Genomic DNA, 23,787 nt, shown 5'->3' with positions numbered 1-23,787 from the left:
TCTTAATTGGCTAAGCTCACCTGAATTAGTTACTTAGTAGCTGGTGGAGCAAGGAGGGTTTCAAAAGATGTAGGTGATCTCCAGGAGCAGAGCTGGTAACCCCTGGTTTAGGGTCCATTCTTCCTTTATGGCGGTGAGACCTGAACACTGTAACCACTGACCGAAGGTGACGGTATAGCTTTGGTTGCAAGTGTCTCTGGAAGATCCTTGAGTCCAACTGGAATAACTTTGTGTCAAATGAACGTTTATTTAGACAGACTCGATCGCATCATGAGGGGACGTCAGATTCCACATTACAGCCATGCATGTTTATCTGTGCATTACCCAGCATGTACAGCAATGGGAAAAGGTCGATGCATCTGCCACCTGGCTGTGGCAGATGGATGGCTACTTTCAAGATGTAGGGATGAAGCGGTTGTTTGCCCGAGTGGTTGCCAACTAGTCCCCAGGGTGGATTAAGCATGCATATATACACATACACACACACACACACACACACACACACACACACACACACACACACACACACACACACACACACACACACACACACACACACACACACACTCGCTGGTGATAAATTAAGCTGTGTTGAATCAGACTTTGTCCCAGATAGTGATCATGGGACACGATGTCAAACAAAGAACCTATATATAAAAACCCTGCATCAGTCTGAGTCAGATGACCTGAATTCAGGTTGGTCTTCTGTGCTGATCTTCCTGCACCACGTCGCTTTGTTGCACACTAACGCATAACAAGTATCATACACACAAACACATTCAGTCAGATCTATATCCAAAAACAGTGATTTTTGGAGTGTTATTTTAGGAATGCTGCGTGCAAAATCAAGAAAAAGACGTGGACAACCAGTCATGCTCACAGGGGGTCGTTTTGACCGTTGGGGTTTTACATAATTATTGTATGGCCTTGCCTTACAATATAAAGCGCCTTGGGGCAACTGTTTGTTGTGATTTGGCGCTATATAAAAAAATTGATTGATTGATTGATTGATTGAAAAAGAACAAAATGCAATTGTTGTGTAGATTTTCAGGTTTAATTCAAGGTGTTTAACAAAAACATTGCACCAACCATTCAGGAACTTACGCCATTTGTTTGCAGAGTTCCTCCACTTTCAGAGGCCAGAATTAATTGAAGAAAGTAAATATAAGGATTATTTTAGTGCAAATCATCACTTTTACAGCCAGTTTTCTTTATACAAGTCAAGGGATGAACGCATGAATATGAATGAATATGTGTTGGATTTCATTTTCATCAACCCTTAAGAATTAAAAATAGCATGGTACTGTATCTGCCTGGTGTCAGCAGTTCCATGCAAAAACAAGACTAATGAGGGAAGCCACCAAGTCACCCAGACAACCCTGAAGGCGGTGCAGGTTTCTGTGGCTGTGACTGGAAAGACTGTGTAGAGTGCAACTTTTGTCTGTTGCACCATCAGAGTGTCACAGTGGACTGGGACAGTGAAGGAATTTTGTATAAGAAAACTGAACAAGGCTTGAGTCTTCCATGTGCCTTCTGGCAAACTGTAGTTGAATTTTCATGTCTTCTTTTAAGAAAATCTCTGCGCCACTCCACCACGAGGATGTATAACTGGTGATGCAACAGATGCCTGTTGCACTTTACGGTTTCTCCAGTTACAGCCAAAGACGAAGTCCTTCAGAGTTGTCACGAGTGTCTTGGTGGCTTCCCTCACTGGTCTCCTGCACAGTGTGATTTATGTTAAAACTAATCCTCATATCTAGTTTGTCAATTTACTTATGGTCTTTAATAGTGGAGGGATTGTGTATAAAAATGGATACTGTGATATTTTTGTTGAACCCACTGAATTTTAGCTAAAAGTCGAGGGGTGTTTTCTGGATAATGTGGTGCAACAATTTGCTTTCTCATCTCAGTGTTTACCAAAATCTGAGTCATGGGTCAAAATTGTTGGTTTTGCCTGTTACCATGGAAATGCTTGAGTTTTTGGCAAAGTGTCCGACTGGAGCCTTGCAAATAATTTATCACCAAAATTAAGACCACATGACCAGCAGCTCCAGAGATAAGGCACAACATGCAAGGAAGGACAATCAGTCCATCAATTTTTTGAGTGGGAGGTGTGGGGGGGGGGTCCAGTGTACATGCAAATTATCGTGGTAAATTGTGTGACCTTGATTCAGTCGGGATCAATGATGACTTTAGCCACATGAAAATGAGAGACGCTGTGATCAGAAAAACATTTTAAATGAACAGCACAGATTCACCTCCATGTTCTCCGTTCAGAGGTATTTTGCAGTCAGGAGCCACACACACACACACACACACACACACACACACACACACACACACACACACACACACACACACACACACACACACACACACACACACACACACACACACACACACACACAGTTTAGCATCGGTAACAGTGAGTGACTTCCCCCCGATGGACACCTAATCAATCTCATATTGAGCTCTTGATAATCAAAGCACAAGATAATCACAATGGAATTAAAGGACTAAATTGTCTGGTGGCCTGGTGAGGAGAGGCGAGCGAGATCTTTGTTACATTCTCCTTCTAAGTTGTGTGATTGTCAGACACACTCAAACTCCTCACATTGGACGAGACAACTGGTATTTATTGACAAAAAGCATTATGCTGCCACTTATCGCAATTAAGTGTTATTTAGCTCATCATGTTTAACAGACTTCAGGCGTCCGTGCAGGGAGGAAGGTGGAGGAGATCTGCTGGGAATCAGCGGCTTCTTGTTGCCCTGCTGGTGTCGGCTGTCCACGACGAAATGTCAATATCGCCTATTCAGTAGCTCAGGGTGTGTTTATTTATTAATTTTTTTTGTTATAGAAATCAGCTGCAGTGAGGAATCGGAATGTTGGACTGCTGCCGTAACCTTCCAGGCATTTTGATCTTGTTCTCGCATCTTTTGGAGCCACTAACAGACTCCCGAATAATCAATTCATTGTCACATTGTTCCTACTTGTAATATGAAAGTTGTGCTTGGTAAAGGTTACTGCTCACACAAAAAGCAGGGAACATGCCGAATTTGGGGAATAACAAAATGCATTCAACAGATCAGGAAAGGAATGTCTGAAAATGTATTCCATCATACTGATACAGTACATAATTACAGAAGGATTTTATAAAAGGATTTTATATAATTTATAAATATTTTCTGAGTTGCAGCCCAGTCCAGTTAGTTCATAGGTCAAGCAAGTTTTCAGAAACAACACTTACAATCCAGCCTCAGTGTACCATGACCTACAGAAAAATGTATGGTGGCCATCCCAGGGTAGTAGCTGTAGCCAGAAATGGGAAAAAAAGAAGCTCTAATCTTATTGAAAGGCATACCATATTATCTATCTGATCATAAAGACTCCAAAAAGGTATAGTTTGGATGATCTGTGACTGAATCTTGAGGAGTTATGGGGTAAAAACAGGAAAAAATGGTGACAAAAGATAATTTCAGTTGTACAAAAGTCAAAAATTGAAGTTGGTCCAATTTTAGTAAAAAGTGATGCAAATGATTGGTTGAGTTAATAGGGTTGTAAATGGAATACTTTACACCATCAACCATGGTTAGTTATCAAGTTATGGCGTACACATATTTCACATGTCATAGAATCCAATGGATGCCGACATCATTTGAACTGTACCTTGGAGGCCAAACTTCTAACAAAGTCAAAACTATTCCATTTATTAATCCTATTAGCTCAACCAATACCTTCACTTTTTACCAAAATTGGAGCAACGAAGTTTTGATCCCTGTGCAAACTGGAATTGTCCTTTGTCTCCATTTTCACTATTTTTACCCCGTAACTCCATAATATTCAGTCATAGTCCAAACTACACCTTTTGGAGTCCATAGGATCAAACAAATACTGTGGTACACTGTTCAACATTATTGGAGGGTTTTTAAATTTTGATCCTTGTGCACCACACTGGGATGGCCACCATACCTTTTTGCATAGGTCATGGTACACTGAGGCTGGATTATAAGTGTAATTTATTCCCCTTAAGTGGTACTGATCAGGTCAAAATAAACTGCAGTCTCATGAACTAAGTGTCCATTTACAGGTGAATGGACTGAGACAAAGCAGATGAGATGTTTTTGGTACTTGGTGGATTTAGCACTTGGTTTTGGATCCCCATTAGTTGGTACTGAGGCAGCAACTACTCTTCCTGGGGTCCACATACAACAAAACATCACACAGGCAAAAGATCCAGGTTCAAGACCACCTATATGCAGTGTCCATGTATATCAGGATTTTCATCAAGAAGGGCACCCGGTGTCAAAAATGTGCCAAATCAACATGTGGATCCAAACTGAAGTCACTTTCAGCCAAAAACCGGAGAAGCCAAATAACCTTTGGCTTCTCGAATTGGAATATGTATATGTATGTATATATGTTTGTATGTATGGTGTATATATGTTTTACTGTTAATCACTCTGGACACCAGTTGGTGCTGTAAAGCGCTTAATAAATATTGATTGAATTACTCACCACACTGGGATTCATGGTGGACTCGTCACACTGACTTGGTTTTAATGAAGACTTTAGATGGCAGTAACCAGGCTTAATGTTGTCCTTTCTGTCAATGGCCCAAAACCCCAAAACCAACATCATTCATTCATTTTATGCCACTTATTTGGGTCATTGTAGCAGCAGACCATTCAGCTCATCCCACACTATCTTGACCCAAGTTCTCTAACTCTTCCTGGGGAATCCCAAAGTGTTCCCAAACCAGCTGGGAGACATAATCCATCCCCAGAGCTCCTCTTAGTTGGTCGTGCCTGGAAGAACCCCCAAGAGAGATGACTGGCGCCGCTTCTTCACTTTTGATGTGAAGAAGCGGCGGCTCTACTCAGAGTCCCTCCTGGATATTCAAGCTTCTCACCCTGTCCAGGAGTGTAAGCCCAGGGACCTGGTGGAGGAATCTCTTTTCCACCATTTGTGTCCACAACATTGTTCTTTGGTTCATTACCCAAAGTTCATGACCATAGGTGAGGAAAGGAGCGTAAACCGAGGGTCTCACCTTGTAGCTCAGCTCCTTCATCACCATGGTGGTCCAGTACAGTGTCTGAAGGACCTCAAACACAGATCAATTTTAATTTCAATTTAATTTCAATTTCATTTCATTTATATAGCGCCAAATCACAACAGAATTGCCTCAAAGCACTTCACACAGGTAAGGTCTAACCTTACCAACCCCCAGAGCAACAGTGGTAAGGAAAAACTCTCTCTGAGGAAGAAACCTCAAGCAGACCAGACTCAAAGGGGTGACCCGCTGCTTGGGCCATGCAACAAACATAAATTACAGAACAATTCACAGAACAATTCAAGGACGAATATACAAGAAATGCTACTGGCGCACAGGACAGGAGGATCGCCAGCACGAACACAGCTTCCATCTCTGGATGGAGCTGCACCTTAAACAGAGAGAAAAAACAGAATCAGGCATCAGAAAGACAAGAAATACTGTATAATTTGTCAGCATTAAACAACAAGAAAAACAGAGAAATACTAAGGTGATCACCGGCCACTAGCCCTAAACTTCACTAAAAGACCCAGAATTTAGGTAAAATTGAGGCCGCGGCCCGCTCCAATTACAAATAAAATGAATTAAAAGAGTAAAAAGCGTAAAACAAAACTGTACCAGTATACTAGCCACATGAAAGGGAAAATAAGTGAGTCTTAAGTCTGGACTTGAAAGTCTCCACAGAATGTGACTGTTTTATTGACGCAGGGAGATCATTCCACAGAATAGGGGCACGATAAGAGAAAGCTCTGTGACCCGCAGACTTCTTATTCACCTTAGGGACACAAAGTAGTCCTGCACCCTGAGAACGTAAAGCCCGGGCTGGTACGTAAGGTTTAATTAGGTCAGCTAAGTAGGGAGGTGCCAGTCCACATGAATAATTTTATAGGTTAGTAGCAGAACCTTAAAATCTGGTCTCACTGGGACAGGAAGCCAATGAAGGGATGCAAAAATGGGTGTAATGTGGTCAAACTTTCTGCTTCGTGTCAAAAGTCTTGCTGCAGCATTTTGAACCAATTGGAGACCCCTAATGCTAGACTGCGGTAAAACAGAAAATAGAACATTGCAGTAGTCCAATCTAGAAGAGATGAACACATGGATCAGGGTCTCAGCATCAGCCATAGACAGGATGGGACGAATCTTCACTATATTTTGCAGGTGGAAGAAAGCAGTCCTAGTAATATTTCTAATGTGGATGCCAAAGTACAACGAAGGATCAAAAATTACCCCAAGGTTCCTCACTTTGTCAGTGTGATGTATGACACACGAGCCGAGGCTGAGCGTTAACTGGTCAAATTGATGCCGATGTCTCACTAGACCAAGAACTATCATTTCTGTCTTATTAGAGTTTAAAAGTAGGAAGCTTCTAGACATCCAGCTTCTCACTGCTGCAAGGCAATCTTCTAAGGATTTTATGTGAATGAGATTACCAGCAGTTATTGGCATGTATAACGATCATCTGCATAGCAGTGAAAGGTAGTTCCAAAACACCACAATATGTGCCCAAGGGGTGCTATATAAAGGGAGAAAAGCAGGGGGCCTAAGACAGACCCCTGTGGAACCCCAAATTTCATGTCACTAAGGTTAGAGGTAGTGTTACTGTACAAAACACAGTGAGAACGACTGGTCAAGTATGACGTCAGCCATGCAAGGGCACTCCCCGTAATCCCAAAATGATTTTCCAGCCTATCAAGTAGAATATGATGATCCAGTCTATCTGTCGCTCCTCATGCTCCAATTTACCCCCTGTGAACAAGACCCCGAGATACGTGAACTCTTCCATTTGGTGCAAAAACTCTCCTGGACTCAGTGGGGACAATCTACCATTTTCTGACAGAGGACCCTCCAGATTTTTGCCATGGAGTGTTTGTCTTATTTTCCACTGTAAGCACTGAGCAGGATTTCAAACTGGTGACACTGGACCATCTCCAAAGAACCACCAAACATCCCACAATCACTGACTCTGCTGCTCACTCACACTTAGACAATCACGTTTAGTCTCATACAATATCGCATCCATTCCAGTAAAGGCTTTGCTGGAATTAATGCAACCTGGCAACATCATGAACTCTGACAATACCTAAAGACCACAAAGAGACGGGAGGTGTTTTTCAGATGCACTGTACACATGGAAAAAGAACATTAAAAACACCCAGAGTCCCACATGCTTTGAATGCCGGGGACATTTTGAGACGAAATGCATGTTAGTCATTAAAAACAACTGCTTGTGTCACTAAGACTTGCACACCTTTGACATTCATCAACTAATAGTTACATGCACAAGAACGAACATTTCTAACAGATTTATCCAGGCCTGAATAAAATTCTGTGATCTTGGCGTTATGTTTGTCCAGATGAAATACGACTGAGTTTTCCTTCATCAGGATCAACGTGTGTATTTGGTCAGAGGACACAGAAGGTGAATGATTAAGCAGCCAGCTGTCACTAATAACTTCTATTAACTTAATATAAGTAAATACTGTTTGTTTACTTGATTTAATGTCACCACGTACAAGTTCACCTTCCAGTTCCCTCCTTTATGGGGACACGAAGACACAGTTTTCATTTTTCTTAACGGTGTCATTCTACACATTTTAAAAATGTTTGTAAAGCTACAGTGTGGAGAATTTAAGGGCATTTATAAGCAGAAAAGGCATTCGTATCCTCAACGGCGCACTGCCATGTGCATACAGGAGCCCTAAAAGCACACAAAGTTGTATGCAAAGGTTTGGGCACCCCTGATAATTTTCATGATTTTCCTTTATAAATCATTGGTTTCTGGATCAGAAATTTCAGTGAAATATATCATATAGCAGATGAACACAGTGATATTTGAGAAGTGAAATGAAGTTTTCTAGTATTTACAGAAAGTGTGCAATAATTATTTAAACAAAATTGGGCAGGTGCATAAATTTGGGCACCCTTGTCATTTTATTGATTTGAATACATTTAGCACTAATTATTGGAACACAAAATTGGTTTGGTAAGCTCATTGACCCTTAACCTCCTTACACAGGTGAATCCAATCATGAGAAAGGGTATTTAAGGTGGCCATTTGCAAATGTTTCTCCTCTTTGCATCTCTTCTAATGAGTGGCAGCCTCTAAACAACTCTCAAATGACCCGAAAACAAAGACTGTTCAACATCAAGGTTTAGGGGAAGGATACAAAAAGCTATCTCAGAGATTTCAGCTGTCAGGTTCCACTGTGAGGAACATAGTGAGGAAATGGAAGACCACAGGCACAGTACTAGTTAAGGCCAAAAGTGGCAGGCCAAGAAAAATCTCAGATAAGCTGAAGTGAAGGATGGTGAGAACAGTCATAGTCAACCCATAGACCTGCTCCAAAGACCTACATGATCTTGCTGCAGATAGTGTCTCTGTGCATTGTTCAACTATACAGCACACTTTGCACAAAGAGATGCTGTATGATGCTGTAATGCAGAGGAAGCCTTTTCTGTGCACACACCACAAACAGAGTTGCTTGAGGTATGCTAAAGCACATTTGGACAAGCCAGCTTAGTTTTGGAATAAGGTGCTGTGGTCTGATGAAACTAAAATCAAGTTATTTTGACATAACAAGGGACAGTATGCATGGCATAAAAAGAACACAGCATTCCAAGAAAAACACTTGCTACCTACAGTAAAATTTGGAGGTGGTTCCATTATGCGGTGGGGCTGTGTGGCCAGTGCAGGTACTGGGAATCTTGTTAAAGTTGAGGGTCACATGTTGCTCAAGGGCTGGATCTTTCAACAAGATGAGGACCCTAAACACTGCTCAAAATCTACTAAGACATTCATGCACAGGAACAAGTACAACGTTCTGGAATGGCCATCTCAGTCCCCAGACCTGAATATTATTGAAAATCTGTGGTGTGATTTTTTTTTTTTAAGCGGGTTGTTCATGCTTGGAAACCAACAAACCTGAGATGTTTTGTAAAGAAGAATGGTCCAAAATACCTTCAACCAGAATCCAGACTCTCATCGGAAGCTATGGGAAGTGTTTAGAGGCTGTTATTTCTGCAAAAGGAGGATCTATTAAATATTGATGTATTTGTTTCTGTTGCAGTGCCCAAAATTATGCGTCTGCCTAATTTTGTTTGAATTATTGCACACTTTCTGTAAATCCTATAAACTTCATTTCACTTCTCAAATATCACTGTTTGTCTGCTATATGATATATTTAACTGAAATTTCTGATCCAAACAACCAATGATTTATAAAGGAAAATCATGGAAATCATCAAGGGTGCCCAAACTTTTACATACAACTGTACTTATCCTACGTTACATTACTAGTCAGAAGTCGGTAATTCCGAGTCCGTAGTTCCGATGTTCGACTAACATGCATTCCAGCATGTCTCCTCAGGGAAAACATGGTGCCGCAGCGAACACATGGCTCGGGACGTGGAGCTCTTTCCTGTGATATTTTCATCTACCATCTTGGGAAAGGGGATGTCACAAGTTTGCAACCCATCACCAGTGAAGATGTCCTATATCGTCCCTGAGGCATGTAGGCATCGGTGCTTATCTCTGGATTCTGTAGTGTCAAACGGATGAAAGTCTACAACTCCCCCTGGAGGGGACACCAGTCTGACACAGGTTACTGGTACCCGTTTACAGCTGAGTGGACTGGGACAGTGCAGGTTACGTGTCTTGTTCAAGGACACAGGCAGGTGTCATGAGCAGGATTTGAATCCAGGTCTACATATTAGCAGGCCAGCTCCTCACCCACTCGGCCACCTGCTCTAAAAATCCACAACTGCGTTCAGTACCCATCCAATACATTAAGAGCATAAAACCTGCCAGGAATCACTAAGTAAAAATTGATAAAAAGGTAATTCTTGTTATTAGATCAATGAACTCTGTCTACACCTGGATTTTTGTCAGTTTCTTACTTGGAATTCTGAGTTGAATGGTTGTTCCATTGCAGTTTTCCAAGTCAAACCAAGATTTCTTCTATGTTCTGAGAACAATGGAATGCAACAGTGTGAGAATCCTCTTTTCTGTGAAATTTGCTTATTACAAGAGAAGCCAAAGAAACATAAATCAGATGCATTTCTAAGGAAAAAAATAAACACCACTGTCTTATATTCAGAACAACATGGTAATAATGGAAAAAATGGGGAATGAGAAAATATCAAAACTTACAAATTATTTGGGATCTGCATCTGGTTAAAACTCGAAGCAAATGCGTCCTTCATCCAACACGTGTCTCCACCAAATGGCACAGAAATGAGTTCATGTGTTATTTCCAACGTGGCAACAACACATGTAGGTTTGCGCTCCACTGAGTGCCCTGCTGGCTGGTTGAATCTACTCGATCAGCTGGAGTTTTACAGCACAATGACCTGATAAAAACAAGTTATTTTCTGAAAATATGTGACTTGGATGAAGGGGTTAAACACTTTGTTTTACTTTTACTGCCTCAGTAATGTTTTATTAAAATAATAAATAAAGATAGTTTTATCACCAATATAATGTGTGAATACTGCAGAAAAGGGTACAATATATATTTTTAATATAATTGATAATGTTGATATTAAAGGTTGAATGTCTGATTGTGACGCATGGGAACATATAAGTTATTATCGGTTATTAGTTTTAAATATTAAGGACGGCTGACGGAGCGGGCAGGCCACAGGTCCACGCGCGTGCTCCTGGGTGTAATTACATTATCATAACTGCAGCTTCCACAGCTGGACAGAACGGAGATCCACCGGGGGGTGGCACCCAGCGCCGCCTGTCTCCTCCACCGGCGGAGCTCACACGTGCCCTCTAACGGACAAGCGGAGCTCGCACAGCCGCCGCTCTCCCGGAGCTCCACACCGGACCCACTCAATCCACGCGCAACGTAGGAATCGGGACTCAGACGCGTTCCGCCTTCAAGTGCGGAGCCAGGAGCAGAGACGGTGTCCTATGAGCGGAGGACAGGGAGCGGACACAGAGGAGACCTGCGGCAAATAACTGCACAAGAGTTGCAGGTTAACCCCGCGGCCGGGGGTTAGCGCCACGCCGACATGGATAAAGTTATCAGCTGGCTGTTCGCCGCCGTCACGCTGCTGCTGTCCACGAGTGGGCAAGTTTACAAAGGTAAGGAGCATCGGACACAGGGATGTTTGCACCAAAGCTGGACACCTGAATACAGTTTGTGCACTTTTTCCGTATTTGATAGTCGTCATTTTGGAGCATTATTGCGCCAATTTGGTTGACTTGAAGTTACGCACGCGGCTTTTTTTTTTTAATTCTTTTTCATTTGCATCTATTAAAAAAAAAAAAAACAGTTGTTACGCAGGAAATCTGCGTCTAGTGACGGATATGTGGTGCACACTGTGGGGTTTTGTCACCCTTTCATTTGCAGCGGCACAGTCTTGTCAGCTTTTCTGGCGCTGTGCGCAACGAGCAGGTGCGTCCGCGCGCGCAGCGGAACGACCCCGGCGCTCTTAGACACCGAGATTTACGTGACAGCGGACCTGAAGGAGTCTGTTGTTTGTTCGCGTGTCTAACTTTATTTTGATAAGTTGTTATCTACTGTGATTAACCTCGTGGGATTCCGCGCGCCGTCGGTGCCACCGTGCGCGCCGGTAAACCGAATGCGATCAGAACCCCCCGACGCGCGTGACTTCACAGTAGACGTGGCGTATTCTTGTTTTAACGATATATGCTTTTTTTTTTTTTGCCCACTTCGCGCAGGTCCGTGCGTTCTTTTACGGAGCTGCGATGCGTAAAAGCGCAGTTTGTCATCCAAAATTGTAACTTTGTAAACTGCAAAACGCCAAACTTTCCGGGGCTGTTAATTTAGTCGCCACACATAAATTACTTATTGGCAAAATGCTTTTTGTCCGTGCGGCTCTTTTTGCGTGGAAATGCTAAACTTGGAGCGTTTGGGCGTTTTTTTATTGTTATTGTTGTCATCGACACGGTCTTTGCGCTTTCGCTTCAGTTTTGTGCAGTTTCTTAGCACGCAGTTTGTTTTATGCAACCTTTCGAATTGATGTGAGTGATTTTCATGCACAGCCGATTAGTAATGCAGCAGGTGTTTGGCGGTAATTTGACTTAATTTGGAGTAAGAGCGCAGCTTTAACCTTCAGTGTAATGTAACTGATTTCCCCAAGGAACTTAATGTTTATGGTCTAATTCACAATCATTTATTGACTGTCTAGAGTGACAAGATCTCAGTGGAAAGGGTGCATATTTTCATGCCTATCAGTCAATATTTAAACAATGAAAGTCCACTTTGTGGTTGATTTGTCCTGTAAGTCAGATTATGCATTTAACAAAACACTAATGTTGTGAGTTTTGCGCACGGTGTTGGTTTTTCCTCCTCAACGCTGCGCAGATTGCGCCAGGTGAACTTTCAGTGAGAAGTGGATGCAACACTCGGCTGGTGTATTAGCTTTGAGCCTGTAGGGGGCAGCACGATACACACATGTGACGCCTCAGTGATGAAGTGCACTTGGATTTTCAGCTTGATCGCATCCGTGGAGTCAGAGATTGACATTTGATTTTTTGATGATCAGCAGCACATCCACAGAATGTTCATGAAAACATTTTTTCAATAAAAGTAGTTTTTTTCCCCCCATGAATCTTTTTGTGTGAGGGGTTTATCGGTCTTGTCCTCCAGCAGCCTCAGGACCTCTCTGAAGGCTCCATCAATAAATGTGCTCCTAATTGCACCAGTGTCTGCGTGTAAATATGTAAACCAGGAAGAAATCAATTGGATGTGGTCTTTTTTTTTTTTTTTGGCTCTTCAGATCAGTGACAGAGTATCCCCAAACGGATGGAGCCTATGCAGCACAGGAGTGTGTGATAATGAGATCACCGAGGTAACCGGAGTACCTCAGAACACAGCATCAGCACCTTGTTCCTGCCTCAGATGGATCACAGTGAACAAGAAGTCTTTTAATTTAAGCTCTAAAAAAGCCACAGGCGCTGTATCACTTTCATCTACTTTTGTTTTTGAACTTGTGATGCGTGCAGGGGCATAGCCAGAAATTCTGTTGGGGTGTTGGTGGTGGGTTCCTGTCAGTCTGTTTCGAGCACTTTGTAAAAGAGAATAACTACCTGAAATATTTCGAATGTTTCCAAACATTGTATCAAGATGTTTCAACTGTTCTGAGACAGAGTCAAGTTTTGAAGCAATCGTAGTGTTTTGAGCATTTGGAAACATTGAATAATTTTTTTTTTGAAACAATTTGCATTTAAGTGGTTGTTTGTATGTAGCATGATATCTTAAAGCTGTAGTTTTTACTTTTTGTGATTTAAGCCACACAATATGATCACAATGAACCATTTCTGGAATTAAATTTCAAGTTGGAGCCATATGGTTGAGCACATAAATATGACAAAATGACATGACACACTGGAAAACTGTTTTTCAGCATAATGTTTAAGAATCAGAAGACACTGGGAACTACATGGGCTAGTGTTAGTGTCATCTGTTGTGATAGAAAGTGCCAAAAACAACAACAACAAAAAACCCCAAACAAAACAAAAAGCACAGCTGTTATTAAAAGTTTCCAAAAGACACAGTTGTCATTTTTACACCCTGTGTCCGTGTCCCCCAAATAACACCACTTGTGTTTCTCCTAAAATGAGGTGTGGTCAGGTGCACAATTGATGTGTTATCATCTGTTACTAGAAAGCATTTGCACTTCAGATCACCAAAACCAGCTCTAAACTCTGGCACTGTTTTGCACAGCACAACGGGTGCAACAGTTAGAGGTGCCTGTCATAAGAGGCTTCACAAGGCACATATGCTCTGCCTGCACATATCATCACCAGTGATCTGTAAGATTGATATCACAGTGTATCATGGCACTGCAGAAAAAACAAAACAAAAAAAGTGAGAGGAGGGAAAAATGTCATTTTATAAGGGAACCGGCACTCTGTTCTCTTTCACTTCCTCCACCCCTCTCTCTCTTAGACATGCAACATATGCATAAAATTCATGATGACAGTGAAATGAAACAATTATTAAATGAGACGGGTAGCACTCAAAGCAACAAACAACAACAACAACAAAAAAACCCAACTTGGCTTCTACACTGCTTCCCCTCAGGGAGCTTTGGTGTCTGCTGTGCACTGTGACAGGTTGGAGTGAATCCTTTATTTCACTTCCTCGATACTGATCTGAACATGAAAAACAGAATACTACAGTGTAGGCTTTGAAGTTTTAATCCACCCTTGAAAACATAATTTTTTTTAAACTTGAAAATGACTCAGACCAGGCACTTGCACAGCTACATATTCCATCCAAAACATGTTTGTTTTTCAGTCAAGTCGATGGTGAAGCTGTACATCTTTCCTTCTGTGGTAGAGGCCACAACTTTAGATGTCATGTAGCATTTCTGTCCATCACTGGGATGAAACTGGATCTCCTGCACATACCTTTCACAGTAGAACTTGTACAATTTCATGGCCTTGTATGCATGAACCAGTAGTCCGTCAGTTTTATCTGTGTACTGAATATTGCCTTATGTTTCCGATTGTCACATGTGGGGCACATTTAAGGGACTTTGTCCATTCTTCTCTGGGCAAGTTTTGGACATTTACTGCAGTGCTGTCCATAGATTCATCAGTGTCCATGTAAGTTAAGCTGGGCATGTTTGTCCAAGACGCTTTGCACCCCAAAGGCCTTCCACGTGTGTGACGTCCAGGGTACTTATGGTGGATGTGCCAAACAATGCAACAACAGTCTATTCCTCATGCAGTCAATACAGTGGTAATAATAATAAACAAAATTCTATTCAGCCTTGTTAGCATATTTGTATTGGTCACATTTCTTTGCTTAACTAAGCCTGTAAAAGTTAATTAACAAAAGCACAACGTAGTCATTACACATTAGCCTGTCAAAAACCACAACTAATAAATAAATCAAATATGTCCAGATTTGATAGTGCGCTCACACTTTAGCCTCGACGCCTGTTTGCCCCTAGTTTCTATTTAAGCCTCCGCCATGTCCGACATAGTGTGAAGCTCCTCTTTCCATATTAATTTTTGGGAACTTCCCACTTGTCCTAGGGTCCACTAGTCTTAGTCCTAATATTAAGGAGAGAATGTTGAAGTTGTTTTTACCCGAGGCCATCAGGTATGGCCATCGGGTATTGTGAAGACTTTGCATGTGTCCGTCCGTCTGTCTGTGCTCAGCTTAAGTCCAGTCCTGTTACTGCTAGAGTCTTCATATTCACAGGGAACATTCTTGGGACACAGACCTTGGACAAGTTCAGAGATGCCTAACCTTGATCTATTTTAAGAGCTTACAATGTAGAGAGTAGAGCAGCACCGTGATGTCAGTGTCGGGTCTTTGTAAAACAGCTTCATTTATGTGTTTATTCACAGTTTTAGGGTATCGCAGAATCCTTTACATGCTGGGGAGGGAGGCTTGATAATGGCTCAGCTTAATGCTAACTTTAACATTGAAAATGCCATAGACATGCTAACATGTTAGCATCGGTCCCGTTTTTAAGTTATAAAATACATCTATCAAATGTTTCAGAAGACCATAACAGGTTGGTTTAACATAAAAACGGTAAATATTACTCACAGACATGCTCTTTGGGGTTTTAGCGAGGAAAAATTAAAGAAAAATAAAACAAAGAACCAACAAAGCAGTAGATCGAAGATCGAAGCACTGCTTCATTGGTTCAAAGCAAAGGTGCGCTGCAGAAACGGTTGATTAGACAGACCCGCTGCAGGGTCTGTAATCAATGTAGAACAATGATAATTTTCCCGACAAAGACCCCCAAAAACAACGGCAACTCTTAAGGACCAATAAGGGAATCGTTAAGCAAAAAGGCTATTGATGTCGATGGATTGAATCATTTCTTAAGGATACCCGAAAAGAACCAGTTCCCGACACGCAACCCTAACAGCAACACACTTTTTAAAAAATAAAACTCACATTAAAGACTCATGATTATCTCAGTGAAACACCTAAATACTTGTACATATGTTGGTTGAATTCACCTCCATAACAACACAATGTTGCTTGTCCAGTCCACCACCCACAAACTCTAGTTTACACTGACAATGAAATCTCTGCCTCCCCAGTGAGAATGGTGATTCTTTAACTACGGGCACTATTGGCCTTGTAAATGTAATTTCCACCACACCATTGCCTTACAATATAAAGCGCCTTGGGGCAACTGTTTGTTGTGATTTGACGCTATATACATGTGCTCTGATGTTACTGTTTATCTCCATAGAAACTACCCACATAACCTTTCATACAAACTTTTTAAAGGGACATTATTGTTGTGGTGGAAATTACGGCAATAGTGTGGGACAACTACATTTCGTTTAAAAAAAATCACAACAGTTGTATGACATTGAATACCCCAATTATGTTTTGATTATTTTACTGATATTTTATTCAGAGATATTTTAAAACATTAGAAAAAATGTTGGTTTATTATTCATTTTTATCATTGAAGATCATAAGTCTGGGTGTGGGACAAGCACAAAACGGCAATATTTGCATATAATGATGCTGAAAAAAGGTGAAAAAGTCATCATAGACTACTAGGACAAATTTCTTAAAACACTTTCATTGTAAAGATAACTATAAAAGTGTGAAATTTCCCCTTTTTTCTTTTTTTTTCATAAAATATGATCAAGGGACATAAAAGTGCCCGTAGTCTAAGAATCACCCGATTATGCGCAAGATTTGACACCGTAAAGGCGTCAATATACATTTCTCATATTTATGTAAAAGCTAGTGAGAAATAAACACTTCTAAAACTGAAAATGCTGTTTTTAGAACCTAATAACATCTCTGAACTTATTTACAAGACTTTTCGTGGACGTTCTTGTCAAAACCTTATAACATAAATATTGTTTGTGATTGGTTGATTGATTGAGGGTCTTTATTGAACATGTACAAATTTTAAGTAAGACAATAGGATCTTAATATTTAATGTAAATGTGTGTGTGTGTGTGTGTGTGTGTGTATATATATATATATATATATATATATATATATATATATATATATATATATATATATACGTATATATTGTATATATTGCACTGGAATACCAATTAAACAACTGTGAATTTAAAGAAGACAATGGTCTTACGGCCGAGGGTATTTTACTATTGCATTATATTTACATTTGTGGTAGGCTATATGTTGCACTAAAGCAGGTTTTGTTACAAAAGTGTGACAATTAAAAAAAAAAAAATAATTATGGTGAATTACCATTATTTGATTTTCAATTCAACAGATTTATAGACAACAAGACAAATAAAGGTGATTAATGGTGTATGTCAACAGAATCATACGAGGTCTCTTAGATAATAAACCGACCCTTTTATTTTTTTTTTAACTATATGGATTTGAATGACATGCGATTACACCAATCATGCTTGAACCCTCGTGCGCATGCGTGAGTTTTTTCACGCGTGTCGGTGACGTCATTTCCCTGTGGGCAGGCCTTGAGTGAGATGTGGTCCCGCCCTCTCGGCAGAATTCCTTTGTTTCACACGCTGCTCGAGACGGCGCGCGTTGCTTTATCAAAATTTTTTCTGGACCTGTGAGGAATATCCGAGTGGACACTATTCGAGAAATTAAGATGGTTTTCTGTGAAAAGTTTAACGGCTGATGAGAGATTATGGGGTGTTTCTGTCGGTGTAAGGACTTCCCACGGAGCGGGACGTCCTGCAGCGCTTCCAGGCGCTGTCGTCGGCCTGTTTCGAGCTTAAAACATCCTAATTTAAGGCTTAATTCACCCAGGACATCGTGAGAGAACAGAGAAGATTCAGAAGAGGCCGGCATGAGGAATTTATGCGGACATTCCACTGTTTAAGGACATTTTTTTAATGAAAGACGTACGCGCAAATTCGCCAAGTCGTTTCCGTGACGACTCGGCAAATCTGTGTGCGCCGCGACAGGAAAAACACCTCCGTGTTGAAAACCATTTGTAGAATTCAGGCGGCTTTTAATGGCTTTCAACAAGTGAGTAACTGAGAAATTGTTTAACAGCTTGGGCATGTTCCAACTTGCCCGTTAAGATTTCCAACGGAGGTGTTTTTCCTGCCGCGACCCCCCGCGGTCGGGTCCAGCCCGACATGCGACTCTGCCCGCACGTTCTTTCATTACAAAATGACCGTTAACAATGGAATGTCCGAATAAACTCCTCATGCCGACTTCTTCTGAAAGTTCTCTGTTCTCTGACGACTTACTGCGTCAACAGAGCCTGAAATGTGAAAGTTTTCAACTTGAAACGGCGAGACGCTGCCACCTCGAAGCGCAGATCGCCGTCAGGCGTCGTGGGAAGTCCTTACACCGTCTTTATGGTGTTCTGTGAGTTTAATCCACAAAACTGGACGATAAAAAACAGACAAAAACAGCCTCTCGTGGCTGCTGTCGTCTCCGTAATGAAATTAATTTCTTTATGTTGAACACTAGATGGAGTGTCTTGTATATTACTGCCACCGTCCATACGCTGTGTGGAAATGAGGCGTGAATGACGCGACGGGGATATGCAACGTGTAATGCAACATGTAACATCCTGACATTCAGTTACAACAAGTGGTTCATGTCAAAGTGTGACGAGTTGGGTGTTAAAATCCAACCCGGTCTCACGCCAGTTTGTGACGGCATCATGAAAAGTGATTTAATCTACGCTAATAAAAAGACTCATTAGATGAACTCAAATCAGTTATGTGTAGGATTTCCATCTAATAACTATATGTAGTCAAAACTAAATTAAATTAAATTACCTTCCATGGATGTGCTTTTTTTGAGTTGGGGCTACATATATTTATTAGATGGAAATCCAATACAATGAGTCAGATTTTTGAGTGTATTAGTTTGCGAGGCATCGGTGGCGGTGGGTTGTGTTAAGGTTAGGGGTTGGTGGTAGGTTTAAAAATTGTGAGCAACTTGCTTAAATGTGATGCATTTCGTAACGATATCATGAAAACAAGCGTGAGACTGGGCTGGAAAATGTGATTGTTTCTTGAAGCAATTCTTTATTTGATTATATTATTTAAAATTAGCATTTTGAAATCTAATTATTTCCTGAAACCATTCTTTCTTTTTTCTTTAACTGAATTTTTTTATTTTTTGAATTATTTGCTCCACTGAATGTTTTGAAGCTACACCCGTGAACACACCTGTACACACTGACCCACGCCGGTGATATGAACTCCTCCTCCTCCTGTGTTCTTCCTCCTCACGGCACCGACAGGATGCTGTAGGTTCAGAGACGAAGCAAAAAACACCATAAATCACTTGTTTGGTGGAGACGGCGCTTTGGTTTCCTACATTACGAGAACACGGGTTTGTCTTTTTTTTCTTCTGGCCTTTGATATCTCCACTCTGTCTTTTGACTGAGCACATTAAATTCCAGGGAGCCGTGCTCTTTGTTATGTTTACCGCCATCTCCGGCCCCAATAAAACCCGCCTCGTTTTGCGCCGTGTGCCAAGAATGATGCTCGCTGTTTTGAGTGGGGCCCCTGCAGTTTGTCACGGCGCAGTGACGGCTGCTGACGGCATCCTGGTCGACTGCTCGCGATTGCCATCCGAGCTGTGACTAAGGAGTAAAACAACACACAGCCGCTCGGGACGATGAACAGCACTTCATCTGATGTCTGCTCATAATTTGAATAGTTTTTCACTCTCTCGCCTCAGCTGACTCAGATTTAAGAGACTTTTCCAAAAGGTGTCCTGTAGGGTGGCAGCTTCCTTTGTGTGAACCAGTGGAGAATGAAATTAAATATGCATGTGAAATTTTTTTATTATTTATAATTTTTTTATTTTTTTTTAAATGATGCTTCAGCCGCAGTGCAGAGAAGAAAGCTCGGCGGTGATTGATGATAGTACAAAGCAGAAAGTGAGGTGTCTTTGCTTTTCAGACACTTGTATTATGATGATAATGAAGGCGGTGGGAGCGCGTGGATTTAGTGAAGCTGTTCAAACGCCTGACTTCCTGGAAAAGGTCTGCTGAGTCTGTCAGCACAGCTGTCGCCGACTGATCACGGCTGCTCGATACGGGCCTGTGTCACTTTTTAAAAGTAAACTTTAAGTACAGCCACATTTAAGTGCAGCTACGTGTGAAGACGCAGCGCTCGTTTGAAGTGACTGCACAGGAATTTAATCCGTTTTTCACTTGCAGACAATGTGTGGGAGGTGGGGTTTGGGGGGGGGGGGCACCGCAGCCTGATCTCTAACGTGACAAATGTTTCTTGGTGCAAACTCTGTGTGCGTCGCCCTGTTAAAGGTCAGGATCTGTGCATAGTAATTCTGCACCTGGTGATGAACTACAGTGCAGGTTTTGCAAGAAGTTGTTGTTGTTGTGCAACATATTTCTATGCATTTTTCACCTCCCAGTCAGGTGCATAAGTATTTGGACAGTGGCACACGTTTTGTCTCTGCTTCTACAACCCCTGGCAATAATTATGGAATCACCGGCCTCGGAGGATGTTCATTCAGTTGTTTAATTTTGTAGAAAAAAAGCAGATCACAGACATGACACAAAACTAAAGTCATTTCAAATGGCAACTTTCTGGCTTTAAGAAATCAAGAAAAAAAATTGTGGCAGTCAGTAACGGTTACTTTTTTAGACCAAGCAGAGGGAAAAAAATATGGACTCACTCAATTCTGAGGAATAAATTATGGAATCACCCTGTAAATTTTCATCTCCAAAACACCTGCATCAAATCAGATCTGCTCGTTAGTCTGCATCTAAAAAGGAGTGATCACACCTTGGAGAGCTGTTGCACCAAGTGGACTGACATGAATCATGGCTCCAACACAAGAGATGTCAGTTGAAAAAAAGGAGAGGATTATCAAACTCTTAAAAGAGGGTAAATCATCACGCAATGTTGCAAAAGATGTTGGTTGTTCACAGTCGGCTTTGTCTAAACTCTGGACCAAATACAAACAACCAGGGAAGGTTGTTAAAGGCAAACATACTGGTAGACCAAGGAAGACATCAAAGCGTCAAGACAGAAAACTTAAAGCAATATGTCTCAAAAATCGAAAATGCACAACAAAACAAATGAGGAACGAATGGGAGGAAACTGGAGTCAACGTCTGTGACCGAACTGTAAGAAACCGCCTAAAGAAATGGGATTTATATACAGAAAAGCTAAACGAAAGCCATCATTAACACCTAAACAGAAAAAACAAGGTTACAGTGGGCTAAGGAAAAGCAATCGTGGACTGTGGATGACTGGATGAAAGTCATATTCAGTGATGAATCTCGAATCTGCATTGGGCAAGATGATGATACTGGAACTTTTGTTTGGTACCGTTCCAATGAGATTTATAAAGATGACTGCCTGAAGAGAACATGTAAATTTCCACAGTCATTGATGATATGGGGCTGCATGTCAGGTAAAGGCACTGGGGAGATGGCTGTCATTACATCATCAATAAATGCACAAGTTTACATTGATATTTTGGACACTTTTCTTATCCCATCAATTGAAAGGATGTTTGGGGATGATATCATTTTTCAAGATGATAATGCATCTTGCCATAGAGCAAAAACTGTGAAAACATTCCTTGCAAAAAGACACATAGGGTCAATGTCATGGCCTGCAAATAGTCCGGATCTTAATCCAATTGAAAATCTTTGGTGGAAGTTGAAGAAAATGGTCCATGACAAGGCTCCAACCTGCAAAGCTGATCTGGCAACAGCAATGAGAGAAAGTTGGAGCCAGATTGATGAAGAGTACTGTTTGTCACTCATTAAGTCCATGCCTCAGAGACTGCAAGCTGTTATAAAAGCCAGAGGTGGTGCAACAAAATACTAGTGATGTGTTGGAGCTTTCTTTTGTTTTTCATGATTCCATAATTTTTTCCTCAGAATTGAGTGAGTCCATATTTTTTTTCCTCTGCTTGGTCTAAAAAAGTAACCGTTACTGACTGACACAATTTTTTTTCCTGATTTCTTATAGTGTTTCTTAAAGCCAGAAAGTTGCCATTTGAAATGACTTTAGTTTTGTGTCATGTCTGTGATCTGCTTTTTTTCTACAAAATTAAACAACTGAATGAACATCCTCCGAGGCCGGTGATTCCATAATTTTTGCCAGGGGTTGTAGTGTCGACGCTCAGCCTTAATTCAAGGGGTTGAACAGAAAGTTTGTCTTAAGCCTCTTTCACAGCGGGTCGCATAAAGTTGCATAACTATGCCGAGCAGTACACTGAGGGACCCAGAGGGGTCTGAGAAATGGACACAAAAAAATTAAACACGTTTAATTTTTTTGTGGACATTTGGCATGGAGCACTCTGCGCCCAGTGCACTACCTAACACCGCACTACTGTACACCAAGCCTCCACACGTGTATGCTATCCTACGCCAGTCTGGCGAAAAATCCTTTGAGTTTTTTTTATCAGTACATACCTGCATTGCTAGAGTTTATTCCTCTCGCTGGACTCTGCTGAACTTTGCTGGCAGTGGAGCTTGAAAACCACAGAAGAAGGGGGGGCCAAAGCTCCCCCCCTGCACGCAACATACACAGCCATTCCTGTGTAATAGATACACAGCACAATGCAACTCTAAGCAGGCCTGGTGTGAAAGAGGCTTTGACCATTGAGGAATGACAACATTTTTACCCACAACCCCTCAAGAAATACAATTTGTGTGGTAAATCTGTCAAGATTAGACAGTTCTGAAAAATCAAGTGTCTGTACAAGGAGAAAAGTGAGGGAAGCCATTAAGACTAGGGGTCAAATGATTATCTGCACCAATAATCAGCCAGGCTGATATTCGGTTGACCCCAGGACGATAATCGCTCAACTTCTAATATATACTTTACGATTATCGGCCTAACTGATTATCGGCGCTGATAGTTGGTCAACTCCTCATCACAACAGTCTTGACAGCTCTGAAAGATTTATAGGCTTCTGTGGCTGGTGAAACTGCAAATTATGCAACTTTTTTCCTGTTCTGTCAGCAATCACACTTTGATGGTAACTGGGAACAGCGAGACCCTTTTTAAAGAAAACAGACCAGTTCTAGGCTCCTGTCTCCCATGTACTACCTGCCGGCAAACTATAGACGAGACTTCACATCATTTGTGTCTGTGCCAACACGATCTCACACCATTTCATGGTTTGCGATACAGTCAGGAAAAGTGCTGTGGGGGTGGGGGTCTGTGGGGGTTTTGGTTAGAAGAAGGGAGATGGTTAGAAATAGTAAAAAACAAAACAAAAAACTGCGTCACGGCAATGTGACTCATTTTGTGATGGGAGCACAAAAAACAAAACAAAACAAAAAAAACAAACTGAACTAGACTGGTTATAGTCAACCCTAACCCTAACCCTATGTCATGGTGGATTGACGTGTTAACACATTAAATTCAAGCCAATAATCTCATGCATGACGTCAAAAACAGAATGACAAACTTCTTTTTAGACTCAGCAAGAATAAATTAAGTGTAGTGTTATATCTTACATATAAAAGGCAGGCGTATGTACACTCAACAAAAATATAAATGCAACACTTTTTGTTTTGCTCCCATTTTGTATGAGATGAACTCAGATCTAAAACTTTTTCCACATACACAATATCACCATTTCCCTCAAATATTGTTCACAAACCAGTCTAAATCTGTGATAGTGAGCACTTCTCCTTTACTGAGATAATCCATCCCACCTCACAGGTGTGCCATATCAAGATGCTGATTAGACACCATGATTAGTGCACAGGTGTGCCTTAGACTGCCCACAATAAAAGGCCACTTAATAAAAGGTGCAGTTTTGTTTTATTGGGGGGGGATAC

General features: G+C 41.3%; 1 protein-coding gene across 1 annotated transcript in view; it reads left to right on the top strand.

The window, feature by feature from the left end:
- The first annotated feature begins 10,975 nt into the window (after positions 1–10,975).
- The window catches only part of LOC117521153 (receptor-type tyrosine-protein phosphatase mu-like), a 467,264-nt gene continuing 454,452 nt past the window's right edge, over positions 10,976–23,787 (top strand). Inside the window, exon 1 of the mRNA XM_034182503.1 lies at positions 10,976–11,143. Coding sequence (XP_034038394.1) covers positions 11,071–11,143 — 73 coding nt within the window. The 5' untranslated portion in view covers positions 10,976–11,070. The remainder of the gene's footprint in view (positions 11,144–23,787) is intronic.

Source organism: Thalassophryne amazonica, chromosome 12, assembly GCF_902500255.1.
Source record: "Thalassophryne amazonica chromosome 12, fThaAma1.1, whole genome shotgun sequence".
Classification (NCBI taxonomy): Eukaryota; Metazoa; Chordata; class Actinopteri; order Batrachoidiformes; family Batrachoididae; genus Thalassophryne; species Thalassophryne amazonica.
The sequence above is the reverse complement of the archived record's forward strand: the minus strand, read 5'-3'. Positions and strand labels throughout refer to the sequence as shown.